Source organism: Saccostrea echinata, unplaced genomic scaffold (assembly GCF_033153115.1).
Source record: "Saccostrea echinata isolate AGI-Se365-2 ecotype Australia unplaced genomic scaffold, CSIRO_AGI_Sech_v1 ptg000056l, whole genome shotgun sequence".
Classification (NCBI taxonomy): Eukaryota; Metazoa; Mollusca; class Bivalvia; order Ostreida; family Ostreidae; genus Saccostrea; species Saccostrea echinata.
Genome location: NW_026889805.1, coordinates 6107064 through 6121624, shown reverse-complemented (window position 1 = coordinate 6121624; position 14561 = coordinate 6107064). Strand labels below are relative to the sequence as shown.

At 34.5% G+C, this 14561-nt stretch overlaps 2 protein-coding genes across 2 annotated transcripts in view; both read right to left on the bottom strand.

Moving 5' to 3' along the window:
• The window catches only part of LOC133173555 (vitellogenin receptor-like), a 56041-nt gene extending 51826 nt beyond the window's left edge, over nucleotides 1-4215 (bottom strand). The window contains exons 1-4 of the mRNA XM_061308538.1: nucleotides 4210-4215; nucleotides 3928-4093; nucleotides 2917-3039; nucleotides 1562-1690 (exon numbers count right to left, since the gene is read on the bottom strand). Of these exons, the coding sequence (XP_061164522.1) occupies nucleotides 1562-1690; nucleotides 2917-3039; nucleotides 3928-4093; nucleotides 4210-4215 (424 nt within the window). The remainder of the gene's footprint in view (nucleotides 1-1561; nucleotides 1691-2916; nucleotides 3040-3927; nucleotides 4094-4209) is intronic.
• A 5637-nt stretch (nucleotides 4216-9852) lies between these two features.
• LOC133173150 (ankyrin repeat, PH and SEC7 domain containing protein secG-like) lies at nucleotides 9853-11473 on the bottom strand. Its single transcript, XM_061308093.1, has 2 exons — nucleotides 10681-11473; nucleotides 9853-10586 (listed from the first exon to the last, which is right to left on the bottom strand). Exons 1-2 carry the CDS (start codon nucleotides 11179-11181, stop codon nucleotides 9972-9974), a joined length of 1116 nt encoding a protein of 371 aa, XP_061164077.1. The 5' UTR covers nucleotides 11182-11473; the 3' UTR covers nucleotides 9853-9971.
• Between the last annotated feature and the right edge of the window lie 3088 nt (nucleotides 11474-14561).

The following is a 14561-nucleotide window of genomic DNA, read 5'->3' as shown; positions in this document are numbered from 1 at the left end:
TAAAAAAATCGATGTTTGACCGCAGAGTGAGATATTGGACCTGTCGACCACTTACGTCACATAATGGGCGGGGTCAGCTAAATCTCATTTGCATTTGTTGGTGTTCGACATACATGTCAAAAAAATAATAATAAAATAAATAAGTAAAAGGTATAACAAAACATTTATTGACTGTGTTCTCAGGCAAACGGCCTCAGGCAAACAGTTTGGTTCTTGGGTCCGCAAAAACGCATGTTGCCCTTGAACCCAGTCAATAAATGTATAATATTACTAGGGATGTCAACGAATAGTTGACTATTCGACTATCAGTCGAATGAACCGACGATCGAATAATGAAACGACATTCGAATATTATTAAAATTTAATAAATGCAATAAAAGAGTGATGAAATCCTCGTCACAAAATTGTGAAACCGTCTTTCCTCAGAGACAGTCGATAAAAAAATTTTCCTCACCAAAAAGAGCTAAAAAAACATTTGATTTTCCATGTACATTGTATGTATAGAAAGTACAGTAATTATAAGTGCTTCACTACTGCGAGAATTAATTGTCAGTAACTGCCTTTGTCATTTAAATAAATCACCCACCAATATACTGAGCTTTGTTTGTAAAATTATTAATTGGACTTGACCTTATACCATTTACCAATTATCTTTTGTTGTTATAAGATTGCTCAAAAGAAATGAACAAACCATAACTGTGTCGTGTTTTGACTCTTCGATAATTATTAAAACAATTCACGTTCATTCTAAACTGTTAAGGACATTTTCATAGCCAGAGCAATCTAATAAACTTTAAATTGTAAAAAAAATATCGGCAATACTCACTAAAATAAACACTGACTACATGTACAGACGGTATTATGAATTCGATTGACAGGGAAATCATACATTTTAGAGTATTGGGTTTCTTAATTTATTTCATATACATATTGTAATCATGCGATACGTTGCATTAGTTTTGATGTTACTTCTTAAATAGATTTAAGTAAAAAGGTTTTTGAGTTATAAATACGTCATGTATCAGTGAAGTTTGAAATAAAATTTTATTTTCAGAAAATGTTCTGAACATTCGACTATCGTTCGAATAATGCAAACGAATAATCGACTAAGGAAAATAAATATTTTGACATCCCTAAATATTACAGATATGGATTGACAGAGGGATGTTGAGCAAACTTTGTTCAGAAAACCTTACTTGTATACATCATCACAGCATCCAAATGTTGTAGCTTGAATTCATAAATTTATCATGATCACCCATTTATTAACCTGACCATGAAATGCAAAATCCAACCCCTAGATTTACATCACTGGGTTTCATCAAGATCTTTTAGTGAGGTTAAATTGCTTAATACACATATACTTACTAAAGGTACATGGATCTTGCAAGTACTTACTAACATTGATCACATTTGACTAAAACATAGATATGTTTTCCAGTACCTCTTCATTATCTTTTTTCTTGATTTGTACCTTTTGAGAAATCTGATTGTGAAAAGGACTAAAGTTAATTTTACTTCATGGGTTCCAGAACAGTAAGGTCCAGATAGAAAACCTTACCACACTGACCGCCCTCGTCTGTGGCGTCTCGACAGTCCGGTTTGCCGTCACACAGTCTACTGGTGTTCAGACATTGCTGATTGTTCCGACACAGATATAGTCCTTCCTTTTTACATTGTTCATGGGGATCTGTTAATAGTTGAAGAACTAAAAAAATGTACATTTAATTCTATTCTAACTAGAGGTGCTGTGAGTGAGCTCACAAAATAATACCTCTCCCTGCATTTTTTTAATGTGTCTACTGTGGAATCATTTTAATTTGTGGGGGTCAATGTTCATGGCCAAGCAAAATTTTACTTGTTTGTGGGGACGTAATTTCGTGGCCACTTGTTTATAAGATAGATTCAATGAATCAATATGTTTACAAAATAAATGTTCATGGGGATGTAAATTCATGGGTAAAGGTGATCCACAAAATCCATGAACATTGGTCCCCCACAAACAATGATAATTATACAGTATTTGCAATTTTGTAAGTGTGATTTTGAACTTGCCAAAATGACCTTGGTTTAAAAAAATGATGCATCCTCTGGTTATATATATATATATATAAATCTTTGAGTGAAATATGGACATCCAATGTTTTTCCATTAAAAAATTATAGACCTGTCAAAATGACCTTGGTTTAAAAAAATGATGCATCCTCTGGTTATATATATATATAAATCTTTGAGTGAAATATGGACATCCAATGTTTTTCCATTAAAAAATTATAGACCTGTCATAAATTTCATTATTTTTCTGCCAGTGACCTTGGGCTTGTTACTATGATCTTGTTTCAAGGTTATGCTACACTCTCAGGTCTTAAATAACCTTTGTACTGAATGACCTTCCCATGAATCACCATTAAAAAGTAACAGCCAAAATGACCTAGGATCAAGGTCATAAATTATCTTAGTACATGTACCAGGAATGAGCTTCTAATGATTCTCCATCACAAAGTTATATCCTAGAAAAGAATTTTACACTTTTTCTGCCAGTGACCTTGAACTTGCCAGAATGAACATGAATGAAGGTCAAAACAAACTCTCGGGTCATAATCAAATTCTTTATACCAAGTACGAGCTTCCGCTGATTCTCCATTACAAAGTTATAGCCCAGACAAGATTGCAAGGACGGACAGACAACACGATTCCTATATACCCCCAAACTTTGTTTCCTGGGGCTATAATTAGTACCGGTACATTTCTCTATGCTCCTGTCAATATGCTTATATAGATCTACTTCATAACAGATTGACCAGTGTTGTACATTTTTTAACAAAGATTTATCAGTGTACTGTTGTAAATTTTTTTCACAAAGCAAGTTTAAAAATCAAAAATTTTATATTCTTATCTTTAAAAAAAGTTAATTACCACAGATATCCTCATCAGACCTATCGGAGCAGTCATGGGCATCGTCACAAACCAGTGTCCTTGATATGCAGTTTTCACCATTGAAGCACACAAACTGGTTCTCATCGCAGAGTGGATCATCAGCTAAAGGAAATATATTACCTTCAGTGTGTTACATTGTATGTCCTTTATTTATTATAAAAACCACAGTCGTTTATCAATCAGTAAATGCCACTAAGCAAGCCACCTGTAAAGATTTGCTGAGCAGCGACCCTTCCATCAATGAAACATACAATGACATAAATATCAATAATAAAACATACTTAATTTTACTTTGTATGGTTATTTAATATTTATACAATTATAAACAATAAAATGTCTTTTCTTTGCTAGTACGGGAATTAATGTTGCAACAGTGATTCCCGTACTGACGTGAGAGAAAGCATTTTTATTGTTTGTACTAAGAACTGTATAATCCCTAAAAGAACACATCATCATCAGCTACATGAAAAATTAATGTAATTATGACACAGTTGAACACCTCCCACCAATATATATCAGCATATGAGTATCAATAAAATATCTTGAAATAGTTATTTTGAAACCGAGATTAAACACAAAATAGGTAATAGTGAGGTCAAGATCACAGTAAAGGTTAAGGTCAGATAATTATGTCACAGTTGAATAACTCTCATCAATAAGTACATACATCAGGGTATGAATTTTCAATAAATATCTTGAACAGTTTGTGACAGACAGAAAAAAAAAAAGACAGAAGGATGAATGATGTCCCTGGCCAGCCACATTCAATGGAAGACATCACATGCATCCAGAGCATACACTGAGGTGTTTATCATCCTTGCATTTTTTTTCTTGGATGCAGAGCTTCCAGTGAGCATTCTCCTGCTTTGAGGCTTCAATCTGTTATCCATCAAAGAATGTACCATTTAAAGTGGAAAATTCCAACCATGTCTCATTTTTTGCCAAAACATAATTGAAAATGAGGCTTACTAGCTTAAATCACTATTTTACCTTTACTCTTTAGACAGAAGAGTTCATCTGATTGGTCCAGACACTGTGATATGCCATCACATATTTTAATTCTGCTGACACATCCCACTCCATCAAGACATGGTACCTCACCAGCAGGACAATCAGCTGCAATGGACGTTGTAATAACAGAATGTAGAATTGTAAGCTCATGGTTAAGTAGTACATGTAACCACTCTTAACCTTTAAGGACCAGTCTTGGCTGGGATTGTTGCTTTGTTTTTAATTTTACAAATTGATTTTCTACTGATGTGCTATGACTACAGCCATATCAGTATCAAGTAGAGCTACTCTGTAGAAAAATAGTTGTTAACAATAACTATGTCCCTTTGTCATCATTCTGCGGAGAGAATCTGATTTTGCCCACCTTAAATTTGTCTTTGCATCAACTACTTTAAATTGTCTGATTGTCCAAAGTTTGGGGACATGTACATTTGTATGACAGCATCACTATTCTAGTATTTGGTAGTGTTTAAGGATAAATAACAATAAAATTTGGAAATTTTAAACAAGAAGCTAAAATTAAAATAGAAAATATAAACATTAAAAAAGAATTGTGGCACTTATATCCCTCCAAAGTTTCTCATTATCAATATTCAACAAAAGTGTAGACTTTACATTTGTAGACTTATAAATTGTCTGTGATTTAATCACAGCGCGGCTGTATAGAATACCGGAAAACATATAGACATTGAGATGACAGGTTAACTATATAAAAACACATTCAAGTTTAATGTCTTGTTTACTACAAGTAGATGAAATGTACAAATATGATATCAATACTGATCAATCAGGGTAAAATTGGAGTAAATTCTTAAGTATCCATGCCGGAAATGACGGAAAAGCAAATTTTACAACATTAACAAGACCATCAACTGACAAAGTTTGATGATTCTAAGCCAATTAGTACCTGAAATATTTAATCAAAGCCATAAATTTTCAAAAGTAGGTCACAGTGACATACTTTTCAGTCGACATACTCCGAAGACCCAAGATGCATCAACTGACAAAGTTTGATGATTCTGAGCCAATTAGTACCCAAAATATTTAATTATAGTCATATAAATTGAAAAAGTAGGTCACAGTGACCTACTTTTCAGTTGACCTACTCTGAGGACCCAAGATACACCAACTGACGAAGTTTGATGTTTCTAAGCCAAATAGTACCTAAAATATTCAAATATACAGCGGTTTTTTTCCTTACATAACTGGTACCGATAAACGGTACCATTCCCAATGCCAAAAAACGTTAATTTTTCCCAATTTTGAGACTAAAAATTCCCAATTCAACTGCCAAGCAACAGACTACGATGACATCATATTTCTTTTTATATGAAACGTTGTACAAGTTGACTATAATTGTTTCACTTCCGCTGAAATCGAAAGTAGAGATGTCGTAATATGGCGGGATCTGTAGACAGCGTAGTGTCTTACATTTTGACAAATTGAAAGCATGAAAATGCGAAAACAAGGGACATTGATATGAAAAATAATAAATACTTGTTGTTTATTCTTTTAAACATGGAGTAATAGGTAATGAGATTGGAATAAACACAAAATACGTTTCATTTGTTTATATGAAAGAAAATTCTCCTTTGTTCTACTTCAATGCTATTTGTTCCCAATTGAACCGGTACCGGACCCTTTCCCAATGGGTAGAAAAAAATCGCTGAATATAGCCATAAAATTTCAAAAGTAGGTCACAGTGACCTACTTTTCAGTTGACGTTTTTCAGGGACACAAGATGCATCAACTTACAAAGTTTAATGATCATAGGAATTTAATAAATATGTTTTATCATAGGAATTAAAATTTCCAAAATATGCCTCTAAAAGACTTTGAAATCAAATGCCTGCAAAGTTCAAAAAGTAGGTCACTGCAACCTACTTTTTAATAAATATGTTTTATGGCCCCAAGATGCATCATCTTACAAGATTTAATGATTCTAAACCTCTCAGTATTTAAATTAATGACCTTAAATGTTTTAAAAAAGATTAGCCATAGAATTCAAAAAGTAGGTCAAGGTGACCTACTTTTTAGTTGACATACTTTGAATACCCAAGATGCATCAACTGACTAAGTTTGATGATCATAGGCCTTAGATTGTCCAAAATATGCCTCTAAATCATTTTGAAGAATTGCTGCAAAATTTTAAAAGTAGGTCACCGTGACTGTCTTTTGAGTCAACAATGAGGTCCTTAGATGCATCAACTGACAAGATTTGATGATCTTAGTCCTTATAGTAAGCAAAATATCAACATTTTAATAAAATGTAATTTTTGGTCAACTTTGAAGTGACCTTGAGACCATGCCCTTTGCCCTAGGGCAATTCTCCGTGCAAATTTTAATCTACAACATATCCTCATCCTTTTGTGTAAGTTTGGTTATAATCTGCCCAGTGGTTCTTGAGAAGATTTTTTAGCAACTAGTACTTTTGGTTTTATTTACTGTGGAATCATTTAAATTTGCGGGGGTCAATGTTCATGGGCAAGCAAAACTTTATTGATTCATGGGGATATAATTTCATGGGCAGCTCGTTTATTTGGTAGATTTAATTAATCATTACGTTGACAAAAAATTGTTCGTGGGGATGTAAATTCGTGGATAAGGGTCACCCGTGAAATCCACGAACATTGATCCCCCACGAACAATGATGATTCCACAGTACCTAATTATCTCCCCTTGTTTAAGGGTCACAACCCTAGTTTTAGTAAAAATGAGAGCCATTGGGCCAAGGATACCCTGCGACAAATTTGACAATTATTGGCCACGGGGTTCTTGAGTTATGGCCCATATTCTAAAAAGTTTATGCAAACCGCACAAATGGCCACAGCATTAGCTCTCTGAGCCTATGGCTCAGAAGAGCTAAAAATACATACATTTATAGTATAAACTCAAACAGACACAGTTGTATGACTATATTCAAAACTACATGCTAATATGTTGGAATTACCTACTTACATGTCTAACTATGAAATTGATACAACTGCATGTTCGGATTTACAAACTTACAAGTCTGGATTTATAACACAATTACTCTCCATAATTTCTTGGTCTTGGTAAATCAACAAGACATTTGCTTTGTCATAGGTATTAATTTTATTGCAAAGATTAACCCAGAAGTCACTGACGAGACAATATGAAACCAGCTTTTTTAAGTAAACATAAAATATTATAGCAAGCTTTGTGTAAAAATGTAAACATTTTGTACCAAATGACTCATCTAGCCATATTTAAGGCATATTTTAGAAAACTGAAACATGATATCAGTAAAATATTTCCCTTTCCTATATCACAAGAACCCAATTCATCAATAGAATACCAAAATATCATGTGCCAAATCCAAATCAAAAGTACCCTCATTCTTTATTGTGTTACACCAAATGCACCCCATGTTCTGACAGCCTAAAGTTGTTTAGCAAAAGAGGCTATATACAACAATACAAATTGGGAGCAGAGCAAACATAGACCTCTAAAAGCATCAGAGGTGGGATTAGGTGCCATGGAGGAGTAAGCATCTCCTGTCGACCTGTCACACTCAACCTGCACTCCTTGTCATGATGCAGCAAACAGAAAATTCTGAAGACAATTCAGCTTGAACATTAATGGCCTAACAATTTGTATGAAAAACTTACATCAACATTTGATTTAATGATAGATTGCATTTGCTAACAAGGTCATTGTATCATTGTATTGAACATAGAAATGTTGACTTTAAACAAGACTTGATATCGTTGTTTCATCACCTTATTTGTCAGCAGCTTGCCTCATTTTAGAAATTGTTCATACATAGAACATGCTGTTGTGTATCGAATCAACTGGGAGACATAAACTCCATAGCAGGTGATAATGGTATATTGCTACAAAAATAAGGGAAGTTAATGATAGAAAGTTGAAGTCATCATACTTATCATAAAGTTTTGCTGTGATTTTGCCATTAATGTCTTTTTCAAGTAAAATATCCAAATATGAAACAGATGTGTCAGACTCTGTGGTATCTTTGAGTTCAAAGGCCTGAACACTGCTGAAAGGGATGTGAAAAGTTTACACACAACAGACAGACGCTGAACGCTCTTCCGTCAGGAAAGCTCACTTGAGCCTTTGGCTCAGGTGAGCTAAAACTTATCAAGCAAAAGCTGTTTGCTTTTGATATACACGTATACGTATACGTAGGGGATTTACAATTTTTATAAAAATAGTATTTATCTCTTAATATATTTTCTTCATTTTCTGTATTGTAAATTTATATCCAAATTTGGATATTATATGTTAAATGATCTTTTTATCCCATTTGTGCAATTAGTCCCTATCTGATGATCCGTCCTACCATCGTGGCGATACATGAACCAATCAAATATAATTGTCAAACGGAGACGATTGAGATAATTTCATACAGTCAGCAAAAAAAACGATGTCAGTACCGTTATTAATCTTTGATTATCGATTATATATATATTTTTTATAATACCGACATTGTAATATTTGAAAATAGAAAGTGTGAACTACATTGCATTTCGACATAATATCCTTACCAGCCGAAATTCCCATCAATAATACATGTAACAGAGACAAAATTAAAAAGTAAAATGTACTCCACAACTGCATCATCGACGAAGGGAATTTGGTTAATGGTTCTCCGCCCCTCTCCCGTCTCCGGTCTTTGGTAGAAAAATCTCGTGCTATTGCTGACCTAAGCAATGTCCTTCACCTTCGTGGTCAGTCATGCGGATATTCTTACTTCTTGTGTCAATAAATACCAGTCTCTGATACTCGGTATGTTTAAAAAAAGATCATTTGATTGTACATTTTAGTAATTAAAAGTAGGATCTCTGAAATATTAATATCATAACTGGCTTCTTCAGCGTGTTCGAATAGTCCTCGGGTACTGAACAACTAGAGTAAATCTCAGGCCCGTAGCAACGGTTTCAAAAGGCGGAGGGGGCAACTTCCCCAAAAAAATCTGACAAGCAAAATAAAAAAAACTACACTGACCAAAAGTGGGGGGGGGGGGGCAACTTTCCAAAATTATCTGTCAAGCAAAAAGAAAAAAATTAATTTACCGTCCAAATCCTGGAATTTGCCTGTGCTCGACCTTACAACATCAAAAAGGGGGGAACCAACATCTAAAGGAAAATTTACTATAGACAAACTACACTTAGAAAAAGTTTGGAGGGGGCGCCCCCCCTTTGCCCCCTCGCGTTCTACAGGCCTGAATCTTACCGAATGCATTATCGCTTGGTTCATGATAATGCTCTTATTCTGCATTTGAAATCGGTTATGACACACAGATTGGTGTAATTTATGCTATGCTCACCATAGATCTAGTGTACTGCATTTTATTCGTGACAGAGATCTCCGATTGGCAATTTATGAAAACAAGACGGGAATTAAGATCCGAGTATTTCATAGCTAACGAGAGATCCAAGAACGGGGGGGGGGGGGTTAGTCATATTTATATCCAAGCACCGAGATATTTTTGGAAGCATAGGTAGAGAATCATGCAGTGGTCGTGGATGAACAAGTGGGGCTCCTCTAATCTGCCTCATCAGATACTTTATGTGGTTATATCCACGTTGTAAATTAAATTTATAAACAGACATTGCGATTTTCTGACTGAAACAAAGGACCATATTAAATGGTCGCTGTACACTTTTATCATATTAATCTATACACCGTGGACGTCTTTGCTTTCTACATGTATTCAACATGTATGTTTTATAGACAGATGCATGCAGTGCTTGGATATTATGTGGTGTCATATCTCCGCTTTATTTGTCTATGTTAACTTGCTTTTGAAATAGTACAGAGATTACCAAAATAGTTGCTAGTGCAGACACATACAGATATTGACATATAAAACAGAATTTTTCTGTTGTTTTTTTTTTTAAAGAGAAACAAATCAACTCATTTCAACAACTAAAAATTTAATAAGTTAACAAAAATGAGATCACTTTTTATCACAGGCCATAATGATTTTAACACAAACGTCTGAGCACCAAATGTAAATTTGTATTGCATGAACTGCATTAAGAAAAATTTGTTCCAAACGTGAAATCAGAAAACATGAGATAGTCCTTAAGGTGAGGAGGTATAGCTAGGGTATGGACTGCCTTCCGAACACTGACAGGTTTGATATTATCACTGATGACTAGTCTGGACAGGTGCTGGAGGCTGGAAACTGTCTTGTTCTCCAATCGAAGTCTTTTATACAGCTCCTGAACCTTGTTTCTCCCAACTTTCTGTTTTACATTTTTCCAAAGCTTGCTTTGCTTGCTAATAAATCCATATTTCATTAACTGTCTGGCTAAATTCATCCTTGACTTTGAGTGAAAATTAACGGCGTCTGTAGCGAATTTCAGTAACTTTGTGAGTGGCGTTTCTCCTTCGTTGTTCACAAGATTAAATTTTGCCCCACATTTGATTAAAGTTTCAATTGTTTCTCCGTTGCACCGACAGCAAGCTATGTGTAAGGGTGTATCTTTGTGGATAACGTCTGTTTGGTTGACGTCACACCCCAAATCAACAAGACGTGAAATAACGTCAGAGGAGTGGGCCGCTGCCACATGTATGGGCTGTTTTCCACTGATACCCGTGTCTTTAGGATCCACTCCTCGAGCAACTAACCAACTTACCAAGTCAGCCTGAAACAGCAAGAGTTTTATTATTTCAAAGTCTACTTTCATACACCAAGAAAGCATCAAAAGCTCATATAACAGTCAGATATAAATATCTTACCTTATTGAAGATATCAGACATTATAACTGGAAAAATGATGGTTTCTCCTCTTTTGTTTTTCAAGGAAATGTCAGCACCACCCTCGACAAGCGCTTTCATCAGATTCTCCTGACCCTGTGCTACAGCAGCATGTAGGAATGTCGTACCGTTAATTTGTCCATTGGGGTCTCCGCCCCTCTTAATTAGAGTACCACAGACCACATCCTTCCCATTCGTGATGGCAGTTGTGAGTAGTTTTGTCACGAAGGTTCGTTGAGTTAGCGGGGTTGCTAGGAAATTCTCATCCACATGGTCTAGAATCATCTCTAGCGATTCAAGCGAACCAGACTTCACGACATTTGTTAAAAGTTCCATACATTGACTAGAAAGATCCGAAAGCTTCGTTGTTCCAAAATGAGTCTTCAATATTGCGTCTACAATGTCGAAGTACTCCATTCTTGTGCAGTAGTGTAAAGCCTGCATTGCCTCCTCTTTTGATGCAGATGGATCGACCAAGTCCATGTTAAAATTGTCTGAAAAGAAAGAAAGTGGCCAGTTTTAGGTATCTCTGATCCTTTTAATGGTATTCTACAACACATTCCCACCATGATGATGCATGCGACGACTTTAATAGGATTACACCTTCATGTTTAAATATTGTGGTTGTAATGTCACGGGATAAGCTGATTGCGCTTCCTCATAGGAGAGTTATTTTTGTAAGGAAATGAAAAATTTATTGGGTGGCAGTTTAAAAAACCACATATCGATAAACAATCGATCAAAAAGTGGGTTGTGTGTTATCTATTGCAATTCAAGAACATTACAGTGCTTTAATTCTTCACCCTCGGCATAAAAATCAGTGGGTGGAAATTGATGGTGTATAAACTCCTTATATCTTTGAAACATAACGGTATAGTAATGTCAAACAGATCTGTATGAAAGAGTGTTTGTATTTAGGATATTAACGATAGCGAACTTTGTAAAATATCCATTTTAATTACCCCGATATTCGAAACTGAATTGAATTTCGTGAGTCATGACTTGATTTTCCCGCGCAAAGCTTAGAACGCGCATTGTATTGCAATATCTCTTTGGTTCACATGGAGGAAACACCCAATATATGTCCAAAAACATATTCTTTTTTTTTATATGCAAAATAAATACACGTAGTGCTTTTTTAAAAATCCGTTTTTTATATATATCCTGTCAGTGTACGTTTATTGAAAATATTTGTAACAGCTGTGTAAATTCTTTCATTATTTTGGTGATTTTCTCCCATAACTTGGCAACTTTGAAATAAAAAATGTGTAATGCTTTATTTATACACATTAAACATGCTTTTAACAATGTGTAACATTTTCTTGTTCCAGTTCAGAAAGCATAGCTTTTACTTTGTTTAAAAAGGAGAGAGAGATGTAGACGTATTTTTCCTGAAATTCGCATTGTTGTCAGAGTTTGTGCGATGCAGGGACACACTGGAATCAATCGATGTTCCACGTGACGATGCTAATGTTTCAAGTATACATTCCATATAGGTAACTTATCTTTTCCTTGTGTTCGACAAAAAATTCGAACGGAAAAAATATCCCAACATGTCTCAAATTCTATCGCCATTTTTGAGAAAAATTTCAGAAATTCCTTTAGATATATCTTAAAAAAAAAGTACCTTTATTTAAAAAAAAAAAAAAAAAAAGACGTACCTTTCTCTGGTAAGACCGTTATAAGAATGAAAATTGCCAGATCCTGAGCGATATAAGTACACCAGATCTGTGGCATCAATCGGGTGTCACGTGTCAACTTTGAGTATACATTCTGTATAATTATCCTAAGTCAATTGATGACATTTACATCGATTATTACGCACAACTCTAATTGTACCCAGGCCTATCTTGAAGTAATTAATTCACGTCTTAAGAAAACTTTGATTAGTGTGGCTTCCGAGTCGGAAAGGTTAAACATTAAACGCTTTGATTTCTTTAGGGTTTCAAATAACCTCCTTAAAAACATTCATGAATTTAAAGTAATTTTATTTCCATGGGAGTGATTAATTGTAAACATTCAAAGAGCCACCATTTAGAGTGAAAGGGTTTTCAGTCAGTGTGATTGATAAATGATTTCTTTGATTATTTTCCTTGTTCAATTTGAAGTACCTCCAGGTAAACACGGCAATTCATTTCATGTTAAACTTTTTTCTAGTTCCCTTTATCAAGTGACGATCTCGGCATTATAGGCAGTTATGTCATAAAAAATATGAAACCAAGACTTTTTTTCAGATTGCGTGTGAGAACTTTAAAACATTAACATGATTAAAGCAAGAATGTGCAACTTACCAATTCCAGTGGTGTTTGTCGAGGGTACTAGACTTTTACACATAACTATACACAAAGTCACACAATGTGTTTTAACTTTTAAAATACAGCGTTTAAATGAGCATTTGTCGTATTAAAAGGATTTATCAATAATCTGTCTGCAAAGTCTTATACAGGTGTAAATAGATTAACAAATACTTCGAGAAATAGGCCAAAGCTAATACATACTGAACAGGCCGATATAACAATGACACCCTTCTTTGTCGTGCAGAAAAATAAATAGCTCCAAGAGCCATTAGTTGAATAAGACTGAATAGTCCTATAATTCTTTTAAGCCTATCTTTGGCAGAGTTAATCTACACCATTAAATGCTTGGTAGGGTGTAGTTTGAAGCACTCAAATTTAAAAATTAAGATTCTGCAACCCTGAATATCTTGCACAACATAAATGCTACTCCAATTTATTTTAGCTGTTTAAAAAATTTAGCATTTTAATAATTTTTTTATAAGCTTAATTCAGAAAATGACTGTTTTTGTTACAAGTATATTCTTTTCTTCTTTTTTTTCTTCCCCACCCGCCCCTTCTGTGAAAAAGAGGGGGAAAAGGGAAATTGAACAGTGGCGGATGCAGGATTCTTGAAAAGGGGGGGGGCAACCAATTAGGGGTTGGGGTGGGAGTCCAGGGTGCAAAGTCTCCCAAGCTTTCATGTTTTAGTATTTTTTGTAACTGTTTATGACTTATTTTAAGTATAACTAGAAATATGTCCATAGGACATGAATGCCCCGCCAAGGGTATATTAGTAATGCAACATTTTAACACAAATTGAGAAAAGTGAGGTCAAGGTCAAAGGAAAGGTCAAGGTCAAAAAATATTGCTGCAGTTGAATAGCTTACATCAGTATGTATCAGCATATGACGTTTGATTCAGAAACTAATTTAAGAAAAGTGAGGTCAAGATCAAAGGAAAGGTCAAGATCAAAAAATGTTGATGTAGTTGAAAAGGTTACATCAGTATGTATTAGCATATGAAGTTTGATGAAAATATTATGAATGGTTTCTTTAAAACTGAGCTAAACACTAATTTAAGAAAAGTGAGGTCAAGGTCAAAGGAAAAGTCAAGGTCAAAAAATATTGATGCAGTTGAATAGCTCTCATCAGTACGTATCAGCATATGAAGTTTGACACTAATTTAAGAAAAGTGAGGTCAAGGTCAAAGGAAAGGTCAAGGTCAAAAAATTTTGATGCAGTTGAAAAGGTTACATCAGTATGTATTAGCATATGAAGTTTGATGAAAATATTATGAATGGTTTCTTTAAAACTAAGCTAAACACTAATTTAAGAAAAGTGAGGTCAAGGTCAAAGGAAAGGTCAAGGTCAAAAAATATTGATGCATTTGAATAGCTCTCATCAGTATGTATCAGCATATGAAGTTTGACACTTATTTAAGAAAAGTGAGGTCAAGGTCAAAGGAAAGGTCAAGGTCAAAAAATGTTGATGCAGTTGAATAGCTCTCATCAGTATGTATCAGCATATGAAGTTTGATAACACTATCTTGAATGGTATCTTTAAAACTGATCTAAAAACTTATTTAAGA

Coding starts and splice junctions, on each gene's coding strand:
- LOC133173150 (XM_061308093.1), bottom strand. CDS start 11,181: ATGGACTTGGTCGATCCATCTGCATCAAAAGAGGAGGCAATGCAGGCT. Junction 10,587..10,680: donor TGTCTGATATCTTCAATAAG/GTAAGATATTTA, acceptor TTGCTGTTTCAG/GCTGACTTGGTAAGTTGGTT.